Genomic DNA, 24,450 nt, shown 5'->3' with positions numbered 1-24,450 from the left:
TGTTCACTAATTGAGCCTGTTTCTCTCTAAATAATATCGCGCCAACCGAGAATCTGCCGCTAAACTAAAGCACTTAGCATTGTGGGGGGTTGATAAGCTTGACAGCCCCTTCTAGTCGGGTGTCGTGTGACTTTATTATTTCGGTTCTGTCGCCCTCGCTCACACTACGACGGTCGTTATTTCCGACAAACGAGGCGGCCAGTTTTAATAATTATTCTTCTGTAAATGTAAACGTCTGTTTAAAACACCCTATGATTTTTTTTTTAATTTGACCACAGAATCAAATTTCTCGCCTCTGAGTTAGGTAGAGGAAACTGGCACAGCAAAATATTAGTAAACTTTTAGGATTTTAAACCGGTTCCACCCAAATCGAACGTGAACGTTGTTTAAGGGCCGAATTTGTAGGGTCAAAGATCCCTTTAAGCCGATTGCGAAAGGTGGGCCTAATGAATATTCCCGTACTGGTTATACGGCTAATTGGTGGTGTATGGTCGTCCTTAATAATGATGAATAGTAAAAGTTCACGTAGGCAAAGCCATTAGACCTTTATTGGGGAAAGTCCTTTTAAGGGACGCTGAAATATAGATTTATTTAAATTTAAATCGGGTAATTTCGATTTTGATTTACCACCAGATTGTCGTTGGAAATTTGCTAATAGATTAACCAGACAGTCTGGATTGTCTGGTGCTGCCAGATAAATCATTCTAGGCCGATATAGAAATGCCCTTCAAATCGGTCTGCATAATTTACGTCGGAATTTATTTGCCCGAAGGAAAATAAATCGAACTTAACCAAGGAACGTGTTACTGTCATTGATCTTCCAGACTGTTCTGGATAATTCTTTGTTAAATATTTCAGCACGGTGCTTGAGAGACCTGGAAAGGTAACGAAATGCACGAAAATGTTTTCTTTAAAATTACACAGTTAATGCATTTTTCTAGAACATTTTTTCCCTTTCAAGAAACTAGAGGGAGGGTAAAAATGGAAAACAGAACTTTGTTTGTTTTCTTCGAGCTGTTTTCGTTTCGCGGAATTTCCTATTTTTAAACTGAACAAGAAACGGCCGCACCTTAATTGACGATTCCCGTTTTCAGCGGACAAACTGCCCCCGGGCTTCCCTCAAATCATCGAATCGCCCCAAAACAACAAAGTGGTCGAAATCGGGCACAGCACTATGCTCAACTGCGTGGCCACCGGAAATCCCGTACCGAAAATCATCTGGCTAAAGAATATGCTGCCGATCAACATGAGCAACAATCCGAGATATTCGATGCGTGAGGATAAACCCGGTAAGAATGTTTTGTTATATTTTTTATTGGTTAAGACAAAGCAGCAAGTCGCAAGCTCAAGGTTTGTTTGTCCTCCAGGAGCTCGTCAAAATGGCGGCTGGAGGACAGGTTTGAGTGACGATTCTGCTGATATTACAACCGATTTAATTTACTAGCTACTAGACTTGTCTTTTATGTTGGTTATTTTGTGACGTTTGCTTAATTTAGTTTACTTTTTACCTAACCAAGGAAACCATTTGGAAAATATGTGCACTTTCTCTCCTGTTAAGTAAAGCTGCTTTTTTTGACTACCACTGAGATGTAACGCAAATATTGCATTTTATGTAGACTTGTTTAAGACAGGCCTAATAGTTAATTTTTCCCTTCAAACAGGACAATTTCTGCTGCTTGATTTCTTTAGGTTGAAATTTTGTCCAAATTGAGAGATTTACTACTGCAAACTGGTTTGACTTGAAACATTCATCACATCCGACTGTCAATTTACCAGTCTGGGGCCTTCAGGAAAGTCTCGTATATCGGGAAAGGTGGATAAATTAAGAAGTAGGCAAGATGGCCGCACATATCAGGCAGTGGATTTGTGCTGGGAAGAGTGAGGTTGTTAAAATTCCAGGACGATAAACTAGCGAGCAAGACGGTACATTTACGGCTTTTAATATTTATCTTCCGATCGTTCTAATATACGATCCAGGACCGGTTCGCATTGATATGCCGGTGAGGTTTTGAGTATATTCGGGTTACAACGGGGCTCGCAGCCACATCGCGTAGATATTCGTTTAACCCCGAATCAATATGCAAGCCAAATACCGTGGCGCGGCCTCAGTATCATTCCGGCCGGGACATATAGGCATATAAAATTTATGAAAAGGAAAATTTCCGCCGATGGAGAAAAAACATGTTTTCCAAGCCATCACCTTTTCTTCCCCCATCTCCCTGCTCTATTCACCTTTTTAATATAATTCGACTGTGACTTTATTATGTTGCATGCAGGCGTAAAAAATTGATGGGCCCTTTTTCTGCACACAATCGTAGTCGATTCAGACCGGAAAAAGTTTAAGGGGAGCAGTGAAGTTAAGTGGAAAAATTCGACTAAGAGCTAGCTAAACTTAAACAGATAAGGAAATATCAAAACTTTACATAAAAAACTGCTGAGCTCAGTGAGCTAGACAAAGATAGATCAGTATGAGGAGGAGGAAGTGTAATAACGTCCCTGAAGTCAGTCTGATCTCGTGTCACTTACAAATTTGTTTGATTTATTTCCTTTGCATACGAAGACCTAAAAGAATAAAATCCTCTACAAGGTCTAGTAGAAAAAAAAACAAATTTTCTTTCTTTGAACAAACACAAAAACCGGAGGATTTTTAAACTAACTTTTCGTCGCATTCCAGAACAAAAATGGGGCCAAAAATTAATTCCCGCTTCGCTGACTCGTTCTTAAAAGACCGGGGGAAAAAGCGCGGCTAAATGAAAAAGCTGCTTTTCCTCCCTCGCTCACCCGTAGAGCCCCAAGAAGATCAAACCGCATAAACAACCCACACATACTTAAAAGTGTTCTTCCCCCTTATTACGGGCAATTTATCACCGGCGCTAAAAAAAGCCGGCCTTACGTGCCGAAATAAACGAGCCATAACGGCCATTTTGTCTCGAACAACGTTTTTGATCGATCCTCGTACATCGAAAGTCAACACGGGCCTAAAACAATCTGGCTCGGTGTTGGAATTAAGTCGGGACAATCGAAGTATGGCACGTGAAGGTATTTGCAAAGGGTCCCACGATGTCAATAACGGATAAGGGCCCTTTCCGTCCGCGCCTCGAGTGTCCCCGAACTTCGCGTTGTCCCTTTACCTTCCGTTGTGCTAACCCTACAATCGCTGTTTAATGCTTTTAAGGGCTTTGAAGGATCTTAAAGCAGGCTAATCTCAGACGTATGTTCTGGTTGAACCAATCAAATGATGTTAAAACTTATCGGGTGGTGTATTATTTCCAACAGTCGAATTTAGTGTATTTATCCGTCCATTCCGAGAGAAAATCAGATTCTTTTTTCAGTCCATTGGGATTCAAATCCATTAAGCTATTAATAAAAGTGTCCGTTTCCAAATAAACATATTAATTTAAACGGACAGATTCAGGTCTCCGATCAATTTGCAACCCAGTACGGCCCTGTCAACATTTCAGGATCGTGAATAATTTAACAGTATTGAAGTGGATTTTTTTTGGTGGTAATAAAGGGTTTTTTGATTTTCATTATTGTGGTATACATTTTTTGGTGATTATTATTTATTGTTTTCAGGTGCTTTGCAGATCAAGAGCAGCGAGGAGAAGGACCAGGGAAAGTACGAGTGCGTGGCAGAGAACTCAATTGGAACAGACTATTCTAAGTTTGCTTTGCTCTATGTCAAAGGTGCTTAATGGTGCAATTTAAAATGCCCTTCATCATTATGATGTATTTTAGTGCGAAGGGTTCCCCCGTCATTTTCTATACCTCCGCCAGCCACTGTGGAAGTCAAGTTGGGCGATGACTTGAACTTGACCTGTGTGGCGGTAGGATCGCCCATGCCCTACGTTAAATGGCGTAAGGGCGCTACTGAGGAATTAACGCCAGAGGATAAGTTGCCCATCGGAAAAAACACCCTCGAATTGAAAAAAATTGAAACGTCAGCCAATTATACGTGTATCGCAGCTAGTGCTCTGGGTATTGTTGAAATGACGTCATTGGTTAAGGTGCAATGTAAGTAACCAATGCAGTGTAGCCATTTGTCAAACTATGCTGTTTTTTAACAGCATTGCCGGGTCCTCCAACGAACGTCCGAACCTCAGAAATAACGGCAACTTCGGTGAGGCTGACGTGGACATACCCAGGCCCCGAAGACCTTCAGTATTACGTTATCCAGTTCAAACCAAAATACGCTAATCAGGCGTTTAGCGAAATAAGCGGTATCATTACCATGTACTATTCGGTGAGGAACCTGAGCCCCTACACTGAATACGAAATGTACGTGATTGCTGTGAATAGTATCGGAAGGGGGCCCCCGAGCGCTCCAGCTATCGTCACCACTGGAGAAACAGGTATGGCAATTTTTTCTATAAAAATTACTACTTATTTTCAACATTATGTACACTATTAGTTTGTTAGAAATCTTAAGATTTAAAACCCTTAAAATTCTAGTAACTTTTAAGATGGTTTATAAGTTTAACAATTTAGGAGTTTTATAGTCCACATGTACAGCATTTGCTTAAATGACAGCACAGTAGCTAAATTCTGATTGGTCAAAAAAACTACAAACAGTACTGTGATTTAGATAAATGTTACACATGCAGACTTTGCAACCAGCCCGGCTATGTTCATAAAATATAATCAAATTAAATTAAGATAATACAAAGTGTTTACTGTTTTCATGCGAACCTTTTGATTTTTGTCAACAACACTCGGATCTCGCGTTGGTGGTTTTTTGCCCTAAACTAACCATTTCTAAGTAAGTCTGAGGGGACGTTTTTGTTTCTGTTTTTGATTAAACACACCACCTAGCCTGTTGTATAGAGCACATAATTGTGGTAGAAGAGTCTGTAAAAGCTTCTCATATAACGAAAACTGTGCTTTTGTAATTTGCCTAACCTAACTTAAAACTGTATTTTTAGCTGACTCTTCTTTTGGAGGTTCGAGTAAGTACTGTTGCGTTAGTTTAACAAATTCACACAAGTGAATTAGTAGATTTAAATTTTTTTAAAGTTTAGTAGATGCTGAGTAATTATTTATTTTTTAAAGAACCTGGTACGGCTCCTAGAAACGTCCAAGTGCGCCCACTTAGCTCGAGCACTATGGTGATCCAGTGGGACGAACCGGAAACTCCCAACGGACAAGTTACGGTAATTCCCTTCTTCTGATGAATGATTTTCCAGGTAGTAAGGGATTGTTTTTAGGGTTACAAAGTGTACTACACGACCAACTCGCAACTACCGATGGCCCAATGGGACTCCCAAGTGGTGGACAACAATCAGCTGACTACCATCAGCGAACTCACCCCCCACACCATTTATACTATAAGAGTACAGGCGATGACGTCAGTGGGTCCTGGGCCTCTAAGTCCTCCAGTCCACGTGAAAACTCAACAAGGTGAGATTATACAACTTTCTTCGTTTGCTAGTAAAAAAGCTTTGTTGGGAAAATGGAAAAAAAAAACAAAAATGAACTTTTAACAATTTGTGTAAAAACAAAATTCTTTCAATATGGATTATTACTAACAAAGTTCTGGAATGGTAATGGGTTCTCCATTGTCTCCAATTTTAAGTAATATTTTTATGGAACATTTTGAAAAAAATAATATTAATTTTAATTATAAACCAACAATTTGGTGGAGATATATTGATGATGTTTTTCAATATATCCATTTTTTTAATTAAATTAATAAATGTTTTAGGGGTTTAGAACATCCAAAACCATCTGGGAATCAAAATCTAATTTTAATTTTTACAAACCTTACATTCCAAGTATTTCTGACAAAATCAAACGAATAGCTAAAAAATGTTTTCCCAACATACCTTTTCTGTGTGGTGAGACAGTAAACCCAACTAGCAACGAAGAAATGAGTAACTCGTCTCAACAAACATATACAACTGTTGATCATTTTGTCTAGGTGTGCCGAGTCAACCTAGCAATTTAATGGCGTCAGACATAGGAGAAAGCGCGGTTACTTTACAATGGAACAAACCCACTCATTCGGGTGAAAGTATAGCCAGTTACGAATTATACTGGAATGACACCTACGCCAAAGAGAAACACCATCGCAGAATACCAGTAACGGAATCTTACACTTTAACCGGATTGTATCCAAACACCTTGTATTACGTGTGGTTGGCGGCCAGGTTAATATCAAGCCTCCACCCTTTTGGTGTTTGAATTTGATAAAAATAGGCGTGGTTTACAGGTCACAGAGAGGGGAGGGAGCGACCACGCCTCCAATTCCGGTTAGGACTAAACAGTATGGTAAGACCCGCCTCCAAGGTTTCCCCTTTAGTGATTAGAAAATAGTTAAAAGGACGAACACATACACGTTTGACATCCGAAATCAACGTCCCTGGTTTGAAATGGCTGAATCTGAGTTTAAAACACTCAGTTTCAGCCGCCATTTTGACTAATCTATAATACATTGGCGTGTGAAGAGTGATTTTCTCAACGAGTTTTCTCTAGTTTTGTGTGGATGTGCATACAATTTTATATATTATGAGCATGCGTAACTTTACCTTGTTAGTCAGTGGTAATTTTGTTTTATTTTTTTTAAAGCACTGCACAGTACTGGCCATGATTATTTGAAGTGCAAAAGCACCTTTTTTTTCGTTTTATTACAATTTGAAACTGTTAAGAGTAACTTAAGTTCACTTACAGGTAAAACTGATTTTTTTTGTGATTTAGCTGTCCAATTTAAAAAAAGTCAAAAGGATTTGTTTACACTCGACACACCTTGACACTGCACAACGTGAATACGCTTTACGGAAATGAATATTCTTTAAAAAAAAAGTCAAAAAAAATGTCTTGGTGAATGATACACTAAGTACTGTTAAAACCCTGGAATTTGTGTTTCAGAGCTGCACGCACAATTCATAATGTATTATGAGAAATGTTATTGCTAAAAAAAAACAGCAACAGGTTTGTTTGTCCTCCAGGGGAGTTGCCAGGCAAAATGGCGGCTGGAGGACATGTTTGAATGACTAGTAAATAAAATATGAAATAAAAAAAAAATATGTGGGATGAGCCCATTTAACAATTCTTTGCTTGTCTTTTATGTTAGTTCGAACTTTTGACGTTATTTTAGTTTTAATTTTTTAAACGACCACACCTTCCGGATATTCATTTCCTTAGCCGTGTCCACCCACATACAAACACTGTGACGTAACACACGTACACGCCCACTAACCAATCGGCAGACGGTGGGCGGACTTTGCCCGCCCTCCGTAGCTGTCACGTGACTAACATGAAGCGCGCCCGCAGTACCGGGCGCGCCACCGAGCAATGTGAAGGGCGAGGCCATAAGTGCAACGGCCATCAGGGTGTCATGGGACCCGCCCCGGGCCAATCGCAGCCACGGAAACATAATTTACTACAAGCTGCGTTTTGTGGAGGCGGATCGGTCCGATAGTGAAGCGGCCACGATCACATTGAACGGCACCACGTTCGTTTTGGACGAATTAAAACGCTGGATGAAGTATCGGATTTGGGTGATGGCGGGGACATCTGTGGGCGACGGTCCTGCCTCCTATCCGATCACGATTCAAACTTTAGAAGACGGTACGTGTCTCGTTCATGGTTTCAAACAATTTGAGGCGACGAAAATGAAAATTTTTTTCTTTCAAAAACGGGGGAGGGAAATTTGAGAGTTTTTTTGAACTTTCAGTTTCCAACCATATATCTCTAATTAACAACCTGATAAATTAATTACAAGTTTCAATCCTCATTAAAGGCCAGCACACCAGATGGACTGTAAGCTTTCGAAATTATTCCTCAATCCCCCTTAACCTTTTATTTTTTTTTGTGATAATAATTAATCCACTTAGTTATGAATTTTTTAGTTTGAATTTTCATTTTTGTTAATCCTCCTAAATTTTTATTTATTAGTGTACTTTTTTGACATATCCTTAGAGGTATGTGTACTTACTTTAAAAGTGACTTTTTTCACCATTGCAGCCCGCCCAGGATTGGATTTTTGATGCTGGTTTTGTATTTTTTTACAGCGCCCCCTATAAATATTCGGTTTTTGTACAATTAGGGGGATTTTTGTGTGGTTTTAAATTGTTGTTGTACTAACCTAACTTTTTTGTATTTTTCCTGTCTACAAAAGCGTTTGCAGGAGCAGCAAGGTTTTTTGCAACTTTTTTGTGTCTTTGTATCGACAACTTTATTTTTCTGTTTTCTCAGTAATTTGTAATTTTTTAATTTAGCTACTCACGTTCACATGTATTGATTATGGCTTTTTTTCAGTTTTGATCACACACACTCGCACCGAGTTTGCAATTGCAATGGCACAATTTTTCAGTCACTTTTTTGACGTTTTATTTTTTGGTTTCGATTGCATGCCCACGTGACATGGAGAAAGTTTTGACAGCTTGATCCATTCCCCTTTAATCCACTTCTCCTCAACCTCCCACCACCACCATTTTTTGCTAGGCACCTCACTGCAGTAGGGTGACATGCGCACTAAAATGGCACATCTAATCACTATTTTGTGTGTTTCGCACACTTTTGCACCGAGTGTACTAGTATGTGTGATTGATTGATTGTTTGACTTTTTTTCGAACTGACTCAGGTTTGTATTTTGCTCGTACTTTCTGGGATGTTTTGTGGACATTTTTGGCGTCGTCCAGAAATCTTAAGTAAGTATTTTTAGTTAATTAAGTAATTATCTAGGGTATTTGAAACTATTTACTACTTATTCCAGCTCTGGATATAGTGACTAAAATTATCAGTGCAATTATTTTTATATTCTGAAAGTATTTCTGAGTCAGGGCTGTACGTTGAGCGCCAAAAATGTCCACTGTTTCCCCCCACACATTTTGAGGGAATTAGTTAAGGGACAAGGAAAACTGGATTCAGGTAGCGCTCGAGTTTTCCATCGATCCTAAAACTCGAAACTTTTGGAGAGCACCGTTTTGCTTTTGGGCATTTGAATACCACCATACCTCCTATAAACGTATGACGAACAGGTCCGGACTGACTTGGGCCGTACAGAGTTTTTGGTGCCCATGTCATGACACGCAAACATTTTTTGTTTTTTCTTTTACTACCCGTCATCCTGGTTTTGGTTTTGTTTTTCCGCGCGAATCACTACATGTGTGTGAGTAATTTTTTGGCGAGAGAGCCTCCAAGCATTTTTGTAGCGGAGAAAATTTTTCAACTTATAGATTAGTGTGCCATTACACTCTCTATTTGATATTTTTCTTGACTTTTTTTGCTAAACGCGGTCCGACAGAACGGAGGAGTGAGTATTTTTTCTTGTTGTGTGCCGTAGTGATGGTAGATTTTGTAGATTTTTGTGCTTTTTTTTAAACCACCCCAATTAAGCGAAATAGGTGGTGAGAAGGTAATTCGCCAGTTTTTTGTACCTCTCTCTCTCGCACCCCTTTATCCATGTTTTGTCAAAATAAAGGAAAACAAATTTTTTGCTACTTTAAACTCTATTGGAAGAGGTAACTAAATCTGTGTATTATGCATACATACCCGCCTGTATATGTGTGTGTGTGTGTTGGTATTCAAATGTAAACGACAAAAAGGATGTTAAACATGATAAGTCATTGGAAAAAAACGTGTGATGTGCCCGCATGTAGCAAAAACAAAAATTTCAGACTTCTTAGCTTGATTTTTGTCGGAAAACTTACGGAAAATTTGTGTTTCACAGTGCCTGGTGATCCTCAAGACGTTAAGGTTACTCCCTTGAACTCCACCACCATCAAAGTGGAATGGAAACCACCACAAATGAGGGATCGTAACGGTGTTATTTTGGGCTACCACGTGCACGTGCAAGAAATCAAAGAAGAGGTTTGTTGTAAAAGTTTTCTTTCTGTCCGGTTTAGTTAATAACAAACTATCCGCTTTTTTAACCAATCACAAAATGCCACACATGTGGATTATAGTTATTGATTGTCTCTTTAATAATCAATTTTTAAATTTGACAGAGTAAAAGCTTTCTGAACGAGCCGATGCAATTCAACGTGCCTCGAGGTGACATTCTGGAACTGAATATCACTAGTCTGCAACCGGATACCACTTACGCCGTGCAAGTAGCTGCGCTCACTCGGAAAGGAGACGGTGACCGTAGCGCCCCCATTGAAGTTCGTACACCTGGAGGGGTTCCCAATCGTCCTGCCCTAACTTTAAAGTAACTTTTTTCAATTTTTTCAAAATGAACTGTTTGTTTGAACCGGTTGTATTTCTAGAATCATTGAACGTGAGCCCACCGTCACTATAGAACTTGAATGGTCCAGACCCTCTCAAACGTATGGGGAGCTTAAAGGTTACCGGTTAAGGTACGGGGTGAAAGATCAACTACTTAAAGACGTGCACATTAAATCGTCAACTTTGAATTACCGAATAAATGACTTGGAGAGGGGCGTAGAGTATGAGTTTCGAGTGGCCGGTCTGAACCACATTGGGATTGGTCAGGAATCGATTAAATACATGCGGACACCAGAAGGTCCGCCCACCGGTCCTCCCACGAACATCACGTGGCGGTTCCAGACGCCAGACGTGGTGTGTGTCACGTGGGACCCTCCCACTCGTGAACACCGTAACGGACAAATCGTCAAGTACGACGTGGAGTTTCACAAAAAATCTGATCACACCAATGTAATTTTCCGGAACGTGACAAAAACTAAAGCAGTTTTCACCAACTTGGAAGAAAATACCGAGTACGTGTTTCATATTAGAGCGTACACGAATCAAGGGCCGGGACCTAACAGCGAGAAAGAAGCTTTAGAGACCGAGAAGGATATAGGACGTGCTCCAATGTCTGTCAAGGCTGTAGCCACGTCAGAAAGTAGCGTGGAGGTGTGGTGGGAAAGTGTACCTTCCAGGAACAAGGTGATTGGTTACCAAATTTTCTACACTATGACAGCTGTAGAGGATTTGGATGAGTGGCAACAAAAGTCTGTAGGCCTGACCAACTCTGCCGATCTAGTCAATTTGGAAAAGTACGCTCAGTATGCAATAGCAGTGGCAGCTAGAATGAAGAACGGACTTGGACGATTATCCGAAAAAGTTTTGGTTAAAGTCAAACCGGAAGATGTCCCTTTGAAACTCCGAGCCCATGACGTCACCACTCACTCGATGACCCTGTCTTGGTCTCCACCAATCAGACTGAATCCAAGCAAGTACAAGATATCGTTTGACGCCATCAAGGAATTCGTGGACTCTCAAGGAATTACCCAAACTCAAAACATCCCCAGAGTGGTCATTACTTTGGGTAATGACGTCAAATCACATACAATCAACGAACTTTCACCCTTTACAACGTATAATGTGAACGTTAGCGCCATCCCAAGTGACAACTCGTATCGTCCACCCACTAAAATTACAGTAACCACTCAAATGGCCGCCCCCCAACCAATGGTTCAACCAGATTTTTACGGTGTTGTCAACTCTGAGATTCACGTGATTCTCCCTCAGGCCTCTGAAGAGTACGGACCTATAAGTCACTATTATTTGGTGGTGGTGCCTGAGGATAAATCCACGATTTACATGAACCCCGATCAATTCTTGACCGACGATTTGTTAGGGAATATCGAAAAGGTACCAGACGATCCAACGTTGCCCTACATTGCTGCCAAGTTTCCTCAAAGAAGTATTCCTTACACTTTTCATTTGGGCACTGGGGAAGTTAAGGAAGGTTTGACTAATTTCAAGTTGAAGCATGGAAAGCGATACCGAATTTTTGTCAGAGCAGTAAGAAGCTCAGTTAAAAGTAATTTAAGTGAATGCGTTAATTATGGTATATTTCAGGTAGTGGATACACCTCAGAAGCATCTTTACACCAGCAGTCCCTTCTCCGAGTTTTTATCATTGGACATGCGTCCACCGCCACCTGGAGAACCGCCAATTCGCCCTAATCCAAACGCTCCCACCGACAATGACGTAAAAGTCAGCTCTCAACGCAAAGAGGCGACTTATTTGTGGGTAATTGGACCGGTGATTGCAGCAGTTTTACTGTGTTCGATCCTGGTGATTTTGTTCATCCTACGACGCCGAAGACGTCCTTGCAAAGCTCCGGATCAAGCAGCAGTCACGAAGCCGCTAATTCCTGCCGATTTAAACAGTAGCATTGCTCCAAGTGATCCGGTCGAACAACGCCGCCTAAACTTCCAAACACCTGCTATGATCTCTCATCCGCCTATTCCCGTGTCTGAATTAGCTAATCACATCGAACGACTGAAAGCAAACGACAATCTAAAGTTCTCCCAGGAGTATGAGAGTATCGAACCAGGCCAAACCTTCACCTGGGAGTTTTCCAATATGGACGTTAACAAGCTCAAAAACAGGTAAGTTTTAATTTTCAAGTTAACACAATTTTATTAAGTTTGAAAATTCTGCTTTCAAAATAATAATAAAATTATAATTAAAAAGAGTTTTTTTTATTTCAGGTATGCCAACGTGATTTCCTACGATCACAGTCGAGTAATTCTACCGATCGAGGAGGGTCGAAGAGGTTCTGACTACATCAACGCTAATTATTGCGATGGTTACCGCAAACACAACGCCTACGTAGCAACGCAAGGCCCTCTACCGGAAACGTTCAGCGATTTTTGGCGCATGTGCTGGGAACTGAAATCCGCCACTATTGTGATGATGACGAAACTGGAGGAACGCACCAGAATCAAATGTGATCAGTACTGGCCTACACGGGGTACAGAAGTGTACGGAGCCATGTCCGTTAGCATTTCGGACGTTCAGGAACTGGCAACCTATTGCATTCGGACGTTCCAAATTCAGAAAAACACCGGAGAAGGGGAAAGTAGGGAGGTGAAACAATTGCAGTTCACTGCTTGGCCGGATCATGGGGTACCCGATCATCCTGCTCCATTTTTGCAATTTTTAAGGCGCGTTAAAAGCCTCAACCCTTCGGATGCCGGCCCTATTATTGTTCACTGTTCTGCTGGGGTTGGACGAACCGGTCAGTACATGATTTCCTTCGTTTAATCTCTCTTAATTGGATGATTGTTTTTTCAGGTTGTTTTATCGTGATCGACTCAATGTTGGAACGAATGCGTCACGAAAAAACGGTCGACATTTACGGTCACGTGACATGTTTGCGCGCTCAACGCAATTACATGGTGCAAACCGAAGACCAGTATGTGTTCATACACGATGCCCTGTTGGAAGCGTACATGTGTGGTCAGACAGAGGTGGCTGCGCGCAATTTGCACCAACACATCCAAAAATTGATGCAGTCCGAACCTGGTGACGTGTCCGGTATGGAACAGGAATTCAAAAAATTGGGCAATATTAAGACTGATTCATCACGTTTCGTTACCGCTAATTTACCTTGCAATAAGCTTAAAAATAGGTCAGTATGGTAGGTTACCAAGTGGATTATTTTTACATGTTGGTACTGTTATAGGTTAGTACATATCCTGCCCTATGAGAGCACTAGAGTGTGCTTGCAGCCAATCAGAACCAGCGAAGGTTCGGACTATATTAACGCAAGCTTCATCGATGGATATCGGTACCGGAAAGCTTACATCGCCACTCAAGGCCCTCTACAAGAAACCATCGACGATTTATGGCGAATGCTTTGGGAGCACAACTCCACTATTATTGTGATGCTAACCAAACTGAAGGAAATGGGCAGGGTAAGTAGGCAGTGCCTGGATTAGCCATACTTTAATAAACGGGGCACATTTACAGGAAAAGTGCTACCAGTACTGGCCTAATGATCGGTCAGTACGCTACGGTTGTTACGTCGTAGACCCGATCGCAGAGTACAACATGCCACAGTACATACTGCGGGAGTTTAAGGTGACGGACGCAAGAGACGGATCATCTCGCACGGTACGTCAATTCCAGTTTACTGATTGGCCGGAACAAGGTGTACCCAAGTCGGGCGATGGTTTTATCGATTTCATTGGGCAAGTGCACAAAACTAAGGAACAGTTTGGTCAGGATGGACCAATTACGGTACACTGCAGGTGAGGAATGATACAGTTCAATCACCGTTTCTTTTAATGCAACGTTATCGTTTTTGTTAATGCTGTCACATTAAAAATGTGGTTTTTACAGTGCGGGAGTTGGTCGAACGGGGGTATTTATCACCCTCAGCATCGTATTGGAACGAATGCAGTATGAAGGGGTAGTGGACGTGTTCCAAACGGCCAGGATACTAAGAACCCAGCGACCGGCCATGGTTCAAACTGAGGTTAGTACCCTCAAATTTTAATAATCTAATCCTTACTAAAATTGCTTTGTTGCCCTTAGGACCAGTACCAGTTCTGTTATAGGGCCGCCCTGGAATATTTAGGGTCATTCGATCACTACGCAACTTAAATTAGTAGTTACGAAGTCTAAATGTACCGTTTACATCTTCATGCAAGAAAATCGACATGAGCATGTAAACGACCAATAATAGTAAAAACGATTGGAAATCGTTTAGTGCAAACAGAAGATGACAATAACAAGAACTTCTGTTCCATCTCCTTTCCTCCCAACTGTCACGACGACCCCATTGAACCCCCTCCCCTATTTGTTAACTTTCAAATTTCTCCCCCTCCACTTTTGTGGGCCCTCAGATGTGGTCGTCGTTGTGTATATTTAAAATGTATGAAAAGTGTTGAAAATGTGCCTAACATGGGATATTTAACAGTGTTGTAGTGTTTCTTATGTTTTTGTTAACTTGCCCTTCCTTTCTCGGACTGTATTCTTGAAACGACAAAAGAGACTTATTAACAGATTGTCAACCAGTCACATTCTATCATTACTATCTATATCTATTGGATGTTCAAGAAAAGAGTTGATAGAATGTAACAAAAGCAGCTAACACACTGATTAAATACGTTTCTTTTGGTCACTCGCTTCATTCGTTTCAAGAATACGCAGCACACATATACCCTGATTACTTTAACTTTAGTTGTACGACGCAGGTGATTCTATTACCAATCGAACTTACTGAACAATAACATTGCATAGATACGGAAATTTAAATTAAGCGCCTGTTTTCCTAACATTTCCAAGTTGTTTTTAAGTACAACAAGTTGAGGTTTGAATGTGACAGATCAGGTGCAAAATAACAGAGTCTAAAGTAAACTTATCTAAGCTATCCTTAAACTCATCTTAACATTCTTAGCTAATGTTGAGAAAACGGATAGTAATATATGCATTCAAATAAGGTAGTACTTTCCACTTACTGCACCGGTTACGATGTATTCACGGTTCTGACATTAAATATCAAAGTAAAATCATATTTTTCAATTCCGGTTCGTTTTTAACTACATTGCCAACGCCGCCCATTTTTACCTTGATGACATGCAACTAAAGTTATAATAATCAAGATATATAAACGGTCATGATCCCTTTTGTCCCTACAACCTTAAATTTGTAAACCAGCAGTATACTTAAGAGTGAAATATGTATAGTATATAGTATTGTTTTCTTTTGACATATCTCATTAATATTTACGTGTAATACTCAAAAGGCCATTTTGTGTATACTTTATTTATAGATAATTCCTATATACATTTTGCATTAACCAATTTTTTATGTAATATTAAGAAACTTACTTTGTTAATAAAATGTGAATGAAATGCTCGGGGTTGCCGAACTGTTGGGATTGTTGTGGTTTCTAGGAAATTAAACGCAACCCCGATGATAGCATTTACGTTTTCTTTTTAAGCGTGTACCAAACGCGTGGTACCGTACATAATATAGACTGATTTATTAATTTTTCAATTTCGTTGTAAACTAACTCACAAAACGTTGTAGCACACAAGATATTGTGAAAAAATGAATCCTGAATGAATAAAAAAAGAGAATAAAGAACAAAGCTAGATTTTAAAAATATTGCTTTTTTTCATTATTTTTACACCAGAGGTTCCTAAACTTCTTTTTTTTTTTTCATAGACCACTTTATAAATTTTGCTGGTTTCGATGAAAAAAGTGAAAACGTAGTTTCAATTCGGAAACGAATTCTGTTAAAAAAAATTAAAAAAATAAAAAAATTGAATTTTTGTTCAAACGGACGTGAAGTAATCACTCACTTTTTTGAAAAGTCAGAAACCTTCTTTTTCCAGAATTTGATTAGAAATGTACTAACTACATTAGCGTTACGGATTGTAGGAATGTTAAGTGATTTTTCTTTAATTAAGCGTTCATTTTGTTTTGGACCATAATAAATTACAAAAAATGCACTTACATAATTCTTAAGGACTCTAAAGCGGCTTGCAATTTGGCTAGTTCCGCGTTGGTTTCGCTCAATTTTTCGTTATTACTGTCTTGCACTTCCTTGGGAACCTGAAATAGTTTTTGTGGTGAGAACATAGTGAATGGTTTCTCTACACACTGAATACCTTAGTGGAGTAATTAGGGACGTTCATAGATTGTTCCAATTTTTGTCTGGTGGATTGCAAAAATTCCAGTTTTTTGTGAATTTTCTGTATTTCTTTAGCAGGCTCGATGAGTCCTTTGAGGAGTAAATGGACTTCACATTTATCAGACACCGTGATAATAGTGCAACCGTCGGGAGATGGTTGGTTCACCGGGGTTTTTGAGCAGTAAGCCAAAGTTTGTAAAGCGCTAGAGTACTTCTCCAGAGTGTCACTCGTTTGCGTGTCAATAGAGTGTAAATATGCTGCAAGATTGATTGCAATTTATGGATTTTTTGAGGCAATAGTCACAAGTACCTTCAGTTTTCATTTTGTTCGGTAGATTGTAGTCGCTCCTAGTTGACCTAATGGCTTTGGCCACTTTTTGCACAAACTCCACCTCTTTCTCCACGCGGTCGTTTATAAACTTCCTCTCTTCGTCAGGGAATGCGTCCACACTGATACTAGGCACCTTATCCAGCAACTCTATAGGTCTTGGGAGTCTCTGATACAATTCCTCAGTGATAAAGGGCATAAAAGGTGACAACAGCCTTAAACCAATATGCAAAGTACGGTACAAGGTGATCATAGCAGCCTGCTTGGCATCGGCGTCATTTCCGGTGAATATCGGCTTTAAATACTCCTGCAAAAGAATGAACTTTCTCCTAAACTGTTTAACAAGGAAAGTGCATTACTGTACCAGGTAAACATCGCAAAGATCGTACAACCAAAGATTATACACTGAGGTGGTGGCTAAAACAAAGTCGTAACCCTCAAAACCGTTAATAACGTCTTTAGCGGCCGTTCCTGCTCTGCTCAGCATCCACAAGTCCATTAAACTTTCTGTTCCAATTAGGTTTGAGTGTGTTGGAGGAACAAAATCAGCGGCAAAGTAAGTGAGAGCGAATTTGGTAGCGTTCCAAATTTTATTACAGAAAAATCTGAAATTCAATTTGCTATACCAGGGGTATCCAAGAAATGAACCTAATCAGCCAACCTGTAACCTTGAATCCGTAGAATGTCCAGATTAATGTCCCGGCCGGAACACATGGCGCACAACGCGAACCTAAGAGCGTCCGTACCACATTCAGGAATACCGTCCGGATAGTCTTGTTTCTGGCCTGCCTTAGCTTTATCAATCTCTTTGGGGTCCAAATTGCTGTCAATTAGCTGTTTCTGCAAGTCTTCCAGAGAAATTCCCGTGATTACGTCCATGGGATCGATCACGTTACCGAGTGACTTGGACATTTTACGTCCGTGCGCGTCCCGCACAATCGGATGCAAGTAAACTTCCCTGTTTCGTATAAGAAAAATAGAGTGATTTTCTGTTGGGTTGTTGGGTCACTCACTTGAATGGTAATCGTCCCAGCAGCTTCTGTCCCATGAAAACCATGCGGGCAACCCAGAAAAACAAAATATCGTGCCCGGTCTCCAGTAAGTGCGTGGGATAAAATACGTTGAGTTCTTTACTGTTGTCCGGCCATCCGAAGATGGAAAACGGGAACAAGGCGGACGAAAACCACGTGTCCAGCACGTCATCATCTTGCCTTAAGTTGACTTCAGAAGGTTGAAGACCGAACTTTTGAATCACCTTCTGCAGTACCTCTTCTTCTGTATGGGCTGAAATCCAGTTTTCTTCTTCCACCTAAATTAACCACATTTTTTTTTTATCTAGTTGTAGTTGGAACTGAAAGTAGTACCTCAGAGACAGGTTGTCCATTTTTCAAAGTGATAAAGTAGGCGGGAATACGGTGTCCCCACCACAATTGTCTGGAAATGCACCAATCCCGAATCCCCTCCATCCAATGGTTCCACGTTTTAACCTGTTGTTCGGGTATGATTTTCAATTCTTTTGTTTCCACTGCTTTGATAGCTTTGGCCGCCATTTCGGAGCAACTGACGTACCACTGGGGTTTGAGCATGGGCTCCACCACGTCTTTGCTACGATTACAAATCGGTACCACCATGGGGTTATTTTTCGTTTCCACGTAGAGGTCTAACTTTTTCAGAGCTTCGGTGATTTGTTTCCTGGCGTGGAAACGTTTCATTCCCTTCAATTAGAGTTGGGTCAGTGAATGAACGAGGCAGTGGAGAGTAGCTTACCGTGAACTGGCCGTAATCACCCACAATGCAACCCTCGTCATCAAAAATAGTGATAAATGGTAAATTATGACGTTTGCCCACTTCGTAATCGTTAGGATCGTGAGCGGGGGTGATTTTTACCACTCCAGTACCGAATTCTAGATCCACAAAATCGTCTAAGATTATAGGCAATCTTCGTTGGCAAAATGGATGAGTAACAAACTGTACAGAAATTATTATCAAAAAATTACTCTCAGTGGATTTAATATTAAGTAACCTTTCCATGTAGGTGGTTGTATCTAGGGTCGTTAGGGTGTACAGCCACCGCGGTGTCTCCTAACATCGTTTCAATCCGAGTGGTAGCCACTACGACCTTTTCTTTAGTTCCCTCCACCTCATAGGCAAAGTGTACCAAAACGCCAAACTCGATTTTCTCCTCATAACCTGGTACGGACAGGAGAGTACGTCCTGGCAGCTCCACCTTGTCCACCTCAATGTCTGATATGGCGGATTTTAAAGTGCACGACCAGTTAACCAAACGGTTAGCGCGGTAAATGGTGCCATCCTCATGTAGTCGGATAAAAGCCTCAGTTACGGCCCGACACATTTTCGGATCCATAGTGAACACAGCCCTGTCCCAATCAAAGGAGGACCCGAGCTTTTTAAGCTGATGGTAAATGCGGTGCCCTTTTCTAAACCCAAACTGTGTTAAAACAATTTTTGAAAGCAAAATTGAGAACTTACTCATTCTTCCACTCCCACACTTTTTTTACGAAATTCTCCCGGCCAATGTCGTGGCGCGTTTTTTTCTCTTCACGCCACAGCTTTTTCTCCACCACCACCTGAGTGGCTATTCCAGCGTGGTCGCAACCAGGATTCCATAAAGTCATAAAACCGCTCATTCTACGCCTGAAACAAAACCAACCTGTCGCCCCCATGCTTGTAGCATTATTCCGTATACAAACCATCTTACTATGGAGTCCTGAATGGCATTAGTTAAAGCATGCCCCAAATGCAAGGAACCAGTCACGTTAGGGGGTGGAATTACGATTACAAACTTTTTATCAGCTTGAGCGATGTCGTTTCTCTGAAACCACACACTCGTTTATTGCCCGGTTAATGAGAAAAGAAGACGAGGTGAGTATAATGACAATCTAACCTCACTCTAACTAACCCCACTTTGACACTTAACCTAACCTTGCAACAAGGGTATAAAAATCAACTTTTCATCAATTACCGGCATAAATAAAGTACCCCGGGGCTCTCAGTGTATGTTCTTTACCATAAAACTTCACAACTGTCTTAAATCAGTACTGCAAAACAGCAGAAAAACGGTGATGAACAAAGCGGCAAAACAACCCAATATGGTTAGTCCAAAAAGCCCTTCCTTGGATAATCCACTGAAAAGTGGCGTTTTCACTAACGTTACCAACTCGTTCCAAGTGCTGGCTAGCCCCACAAAGAGCGCCAGCGATCAGAAAGAGTACAGAGTGATCAAACTCGCCAACGGTTTAACCGCCTGTCTCATCTCTGATAAAACCAGTTTGTATGCATGTTTTGAGGAAGAGGAGAGCAGTTCAGAGGTGGAATATAGTGATGAGTCAGAAGGGGAAGGTTAGTAAATTTGTAATTCTTAGGGTATGCATAAAAAAAGTATATTGTACCACACAAATAAGTGGCGAAAGTATTAATTTAATTTTTAAGCTGTAGTAACATAGGGCATCTTGTTTTATCAGAATGAGTCAAAATGAGACAGACATTGCAAACACTCTAGTAAACACTGACGCCAAAATAATCTATTTGACATACTATTCCAAAAAAGGTCAAGTACCAACTATATTGGGTCTAAACTTGTACCCCCATTCGCACCGTCGTACTTTTAAGCCTAGGTTAAGTTAGTGAGGGCTGTGACTTTTTCCATCTGTATTGTCACAGTCTGAACCAATCTTAATTAATTAATAAAGTACAAGGATGCAAATGGGGGTCAGTTTGAGATTTTATATAAGAATTCCATGATAATAAATAATAAGAGGGAACCTCAGGCTGTGATTTTCTTTGTTTTGCATGCACTACAGACATCACAGTATAAACTTCAATTAAACTTAAACCTTCAAAATGACTGGTGGTAGTGGTGTAACTGTACATAGTATTTGCGTAAATCACAACACAGTGCTGCTTATTATGACAATCTATCCACTGTGTTGTGATTTACGCACATACCAACTATAGATAAGCTTATAAACACAAAGTAGTAGTCCTGTCAACTGTGTAACTTGTAGAATCTGACGGTTCAAGCATTGAAATGGATGAGGGTGAAACAAACCGTCACGGACGTCATCAGGGTCAAAAATTGGGTGCGGCTGGTCTTTGCATAGGCGTGGGAAGTTTCAGCGATCCTCAAACTGTTCCCGGCATGGCCCACTTTCTCGAGCATATGGTTTTTATGGGCAGCGAAAAGTACCCCAAAGAGAACTCGTTCGATGAGTTCATCAAGTTGAGCGGGGGCAGCGATAACGCTTCCACGGACGCGGAAACTACGGTATTTTATTTCGAGTGTATCGAGAAGTATTTTGACGAGGCCCTGGATCGGTTCAGTCAGTTTTTCAAGGCGCCGCTAATGAAACGCGAGGCTATGACCAGGGAACGAGAGTCGATAGAGTCGGAATTTCAAATGTCAGTTACGTCAGACAGTTCAAGGAAGGAACAGTTGTTGTGCTCCTTGGCTAAAACCAACTCTCCTGTGAATAGTTTTGCTTGGGGGAATTTAATCACTTTAAGAGATAATGTGAGTGATGAGGAGTTGTATAAGGGCGTGCATGAGTTTAGGAAGAGGCATTACTCAGCCCATAGGATGACTTTAACAGTGCAAGCGCGGTTGAGTTTGGATGAGTTGCAAGGAATGGTTTTAACCCATTTTTCTGGGGTGCCCAGCAACGACTTACCCCCTCTATGTTTAAGTGGGGTAACTAATGTTTTTGACACTCCCGAGTTTAACCGTATCTACCACGTGGTCCCTGTCAAAGACTTATGTCAACTGGACATAACTTGGGCACTACCTTCGTTAAAAAACAAATACCGCACCAAACCCCAACACTTTCTATCGCATCTTTTAGGGGACGAGGGACGAGGAAGTCTGCTATCGTATTTAAAAAAGAAATGCTGGGTTTTAGGCACCGACATTGGTAATGGGGAAACTGGCACAGAACACAACACCCTCTACACGTTATTTAGGGTGAGTTTAAGCCTAACTGAAGCAGGTTACGAGCATCTTAAAGAAGTAATTCAGATGGTGTTTGCTTACTTAAACATGCTGAAACAAACGGGACCAAGTCAAAGAATTTTCGAGGAATTAAAATCAGTTTCACAGATGAGTTTTCAATACGCTCACGAGCAAAGCCCTATCGATATTGTGGAAAACTTGTGCGAGATCATGCAATCGTATCCACCGGAAGATTACCTAACTGGCACCGAACTGTACTTTGATTTTGACCCTAACGAAATCACGCAACTCTTAACACACATGACACCGGACAAAGCAAATTACATTGTTTTTAAAACACCGAAAGACGTGCAAGGGTACCAAACAGAAAAGTGGTTTGGTACTAAATACTGCGCGGTAGACATTCCTGGCGATTGGCTGGAGAGTTGGGTACAAGCTCCACTAATCCCAGACCTGTCTTTGCCACCCCCAAATGATTTTATCACTAAAGACTTTAGTCTTCTGCCGGAAAAACCGAATAATCCAGATTATCCCGTGAAATTGCTGAGCAACCACTCAGTAGAGTTGTGGTATCGTCAGGACGTTAAGTTCAAACTGCCTATGGCGCACTACAATTTTTATTTGATCAGTCCTTTGGCCTTAAACGAGTGCAAAAACGCTTGCTTGCTAGACATTTTAATCAATCTTCTTAGCATTGAAATAGCCGAGGACGTTTACCCAGCCATTACGGCCGATTTGTCTAACTATATTGCGGCGCATGAAAAAGGTTTGACGTTGAAAGTGTGCGGATTCAATGAAAAATTACCATCTTTACTCCGACTGATTGTGGGTCACTTAACAACCTTAAACTCCCGTATATCTCTAGACATGTTTAAAGCTGTTAAAGATAAGTTGTTGAAGAATTACTACAATAAAGCCCTGAAGCCTGGAACTTTAGCTAAAGACCTCAGACTATCTCTGCTAGTAGACAATAATTGGAGCCCTGTGGAGCGATATTCAGTGCTTGAAAATATTACTTGTGACGACGTCACAACTTACGCCACCAATTTGTTTAATAACTTGTATATTAAAGTGTTGATTCAAGGTAATGTGAGTGAAACGGTGGCCGTGACCACTGTAAATCAAGTCGTGGACAGCCTAAAAAGCACTCCCCTTAAACAGGAAGATTTACCGAAATTCAACGTTGTTAGGGTGGACAAAGGTGAGAGATGTTGCAGACTCAAAAATATTAATCCAAGTGACACCAATTCCGTTATAACCAACTACTACCAGTCTGATTTGTATACAGTGGAAAACAGTGTTATAGCCGATTTAATTATGATGGCAATCGAGGAGCCTTTATTCGATATTTTACGGACTAAAGAACAATTGGGCTACCACGTTTACTGTTCAGTTAGAGACACTTTTGGAGTATTAGGTTACACGGTAACGGTAAACGCACAAGCCTCGAAAGTAACCGCGCAATATGTGGACGAGCGCATTGAAGAGTTTATGAAGCACACCAAAGTTTTGCTGGAAAAACTGAAAGAGGAGGAGTTTGAACAACTGAAGGAAAACCTAATAAAAATCAAACAGTGCGTTGACATTCATTTGAAAGAGGAGGTGGACAGAAATTTTTGCGAAATAACCACGGGAGAGTATCTTTTTGACCGGATACCAAAAGAAGTTGCTGCTATACAAAAGACTGGATTGAAGCAAGTTATTTTATGGTGGGGTCGTCACAACTTGTTTGGAACGCGGGACAATTTCAGGAAAATTAGCTTTCAAATTGAAGGTTCCAAATCTGAGTCTACAGACAAACCTAAACTAGAAGTGGTGCTCTTAACAGCTGAAGAACCCAAAGCTAAACAAATCCCTAACTATTTTATTACAGATATTAGCAACTATAAAAAGTCTGTTCAAATTTTTAATTCAAAATAAAAACACTTACCTGGTATTCAGGCTTGAAAAAACCTTGTTTTTCCCACCATCCATACCAAGCTGCTTCCACATATTTAGGACTGTAAGCGTCGGGTAAGTGTTTGATGATGTCTTTCTTCTCCCCTTCAGGGGTGTTTTCGTCGTAAATTGCTGCACCTTTCACCTCTTTCTTTTTCTCCTTTTTCTAAAAATTTAAAATGAGTTTTAAATTATCTGGAGAGCAATGTTGGGAGAATGTTCCAGGCTGAATCATAAGCAACATTGCCTTCATTTATTTGTATGTGACCTCATCTGAATGCTAATCACTTGTAATTTCTTTGCTATTATTTCTGTTAATTAGCTATACATGCTGCAATTGTTTAATATTATTGTGCAATTATTTATTTTTTGCATATTTACAAAAATCAATCTTAAACATTTGTTATTTGACAATAAAACACTATTAAAACTTTACATAAGCTGTTGTTGCCCCCTTGTTATAAAATGCCTGATTTATGAATTATTCTACATAACCCCAGAAAATTATTATAACTTTGACTAAACTGGGTTACTGGGATGGAAAATTAGGTTATTATATGTGAAACATATGTTAGGAAAGTCCCCCCAGACCCCTTCTACCTCTACGTCCGGCTTGACTGGAACGTTCTGTTTCTTCTCCAGCTTTTGTTTCAGCTTGTCCAGCTTGGCCTGCTTTTTCGCCTCTTTTTCCAGCTGTTTGGCCGTTTTCGGCGGTGCGTCACCTGCATTTTCCGCGTTATTTTCCATGATTTTGCCTGGGAGTTGTTGCACCGTCTGCGGTTTCCTTTTAGGGGGTAGTAACCTCGAACTTTTTGACAGTGTTTCGTGCGTTTTTTGTAGGTTAGGTCGTCGTCTGTTCTTCCTTTTACAAAG

At 40.6% G+C, this 24,450-nt stretch overlaps 4 protein-coding genes across 14 annotated transcripts in view; 2 read left to right on the top strand and 2 right to left on the bottom strand.

Moving 5' to 3' along the window:
- Positions 1 to 9,660, bottom strand: part of Rrp47 (Ribosomal RNA processing 47) — a 126,808-nt gene extending 117,148 nt beyond the window's left edge. Inside the window, exon 1 of the mRNA XM_081987935.1 lies at positions 9,651 to 9,660. The gene's annotated coding sequence lies outside the window, so the exon portion shown is untranslated. The remainder of the gene's footprint in view (positions 1 to 9,650) is intronic.
- The window catches only part of Lar (tyrosine-protein phosphatase Lar), a 118,562-nt gene extending 102,748 nt beyond the window's left edge, over positions 1 to 15,814 (top strand). For 8 of the 11 annotated variants that reach the window (XM_081987741.1, XM_081987749.1, XM_081987743.1 and 5 more), the window contains 20 exons: positions 1,095 to 1,289; positions 3,577 to 3,687; positions 3,739 to 4,014; positions 4,068 to 4,352; positions 4,923 to 4,946; positions 5,050 to 5,150; positions 5,205 to 5,397; positions 5,918 to 6,146; positions 6,209 to 6,267; positions 7,270 to 7,566; positions 9,671 to 9,810; positions 9,948 to 10,150; positions 10,209 to 11,712; positions 11,770 to 12,305; positions 12,408 to 12,937; positions 12,994 to 13,330; positions 13,385 to 13,616; positions 13,672 to 13,952; positions 14,044 to 14,179; positions 14,239 to 15,814. In XM_081987741.1, the coding sequence (XP_081843867.1) occupies positions 1,095 to 1,289; positions 3,577 to 3,687; positions 3,739 to 4,014; positions 4,068 to 4,352; positions 4,923 to 4,946; positions 5,050 to 5,150; positions 5,205 to 5,397; positions 5,918 to 6,146; positions 6,209 to 6,267; positions 7,270 to 7,566; positions 9,671 to 9,810; positions 9,948 to 10,150; positions 10,209 to 11,712; positions 11,770 to 12,305; positions 12,408 to 12,937; positions 12,994 to 13,330; positions 13,385 to 13,616; positions 13,672 to 13,952; positions 14,044 to 14,179; positions 14,239 to 14,307 (5,738 nt within the window). In that variant the 3' untranslated portion in view covers positions 14,308 to 15,814. The remainder of the gene's footprint in view (positions 1 to 1,094; positions 1,290 to 3,576; positions 3,688 to 3,738; positions 4,015 to 4,067; positions 4,353 to 4,922; positions 4,947 to 5,049; positions 5,151 to 5,204; positions 5,398 to 5,917; positions 6,147 to 6,208; positions 6,268 to 7,269; positions 7,567 to 9,670; positions 9,811 to 9,947; positions 10,151 to 10,208; positions 11,713 to 11,769; positions 12,306 to 12,407; positions 12,938 to 12,993; positions 13,331 to 13,384; positions 13,617 to 13,671; positions 13,953 to 14,043; positions 14,180 to 14,238) is intronic. The other 3 variants (XM_081987747.1, XM_081987750.1, XM_081987751.1) reach the window with 3 other exon arrangements.
- Positions 15,815 to 16,095: 281 nt separating this feature from the next.
- ValRS (Valyl-tRNA synthetase) lies at positions 16,096 to 24,407 on the bottom strand. Its single transcript, XM_081987769.1, has 13 exons — positions 24,178 to 24,407; positions 23,570 to 23,743; positions 19,385 to 19,506; positions 19,164 to 19,328; positions 18,697 to 19,111; positions 18,441 to 18,641; positions 18,038 to 18,388; positions 17,687 to 17,982; positions 17,335 to 17,631; positions 17,038 to 17,278; positions 16,656 to 16,980; positions 16,323 to 16,603; positions 16,096 to 16,266 (listed from the first exon to the last, which is right to left on the bottom strand). Exons 1-13 carry the CDS (start codon positions 24,322 to 24,324, stop codon positions 16,165 to 16,167), a joined length of 3,117 nt encoding a protein of 1,038 aa, XP_081843895.1. The 5' UTR covers positions 24,325 to 24,407; the 3' UTR covers positions 16,096 to 16,164.
- Positions 19,604 to 24,011, top strand: Nrd1 (Nardilysin). Its single transcript, XM_081987770.1, has 2 exons — positions 19,604 to 20,033; positions 20,699 to 24,011. Exons 1-2 carry the CDS (start codon positions 19,691 to 19,693, stop codon positions 23,557 to 23,559), a joined length of 3,204 nt encoding a protein of 1,067 aa, XP_081843896.1. The 5' UTR covers positions 19,604 to 19,690; the 3' UTR covers positions 23,560 to 24,011.
- Positions 24,408 to 24,450: the final 43 nt, after the last annotated feature.

This window comes from Ips typographus, linkage group LG10 (genome assembly GCF_016097725.1).
Source record: "Ips typographus isolate SLU linkage group LG10, UJ_Ityp_2.0, whole genome shotgun sequence".
Lineage (NCBI taxonomy): Eukaryota > Metazoa > Arthropoda > Insecta > Coleoptera > Curculionidae > Ips > Ips typographus.
The sequence above is the reverse complement of the archived record's forward strand: the minus strand, read 5'-3'. Positions and strand labels throughout refer to the sequence as shown.

What these genes read in the sequence shown, in the direction of transcription:
- ValRS (XM_081987769.1), bottom strand. Translation starts at nt 24,324, where the DNA reads ATGGAAAATAACGCGGAAAATGCAGGTGACGCACCGCCGAAAACGGCC. An exon ending in GTGATTACGGCCAGTTCACG is followed by an intron (nt 18,389 to 18,440) that starts GTAAGCTACTCT and finishes CTCTAATTGAAG; the next exon opens with GGAATGAAACGTTTCCACGC. An exon ending in ATGGACAACCTGTCTCTGAG is followed by an intron (nt 17,983 to 18,037) that starts GTACTACTTTCA and finishes TGGTTAATTTAG; the next exon opens with GTGGAAGAAGAAAACTGGAT.
- Nrd1 (XM_081987770.1), top strand. Translation starts at nt 19,691, where the DNA reads ATGTTCTTTACCATAAAACTTCACAACTGTCTTAAATCAGTACTGCAA. An exon ending in TGATGAGTCAGAAGGGGAAG is followed by an intron (nt 20,034 to 20,698) that starts GTTAGTAAATTT and finishes TGTAACTTGTAG; the next exon opens with AATCTGACGGTTCAAGCATT.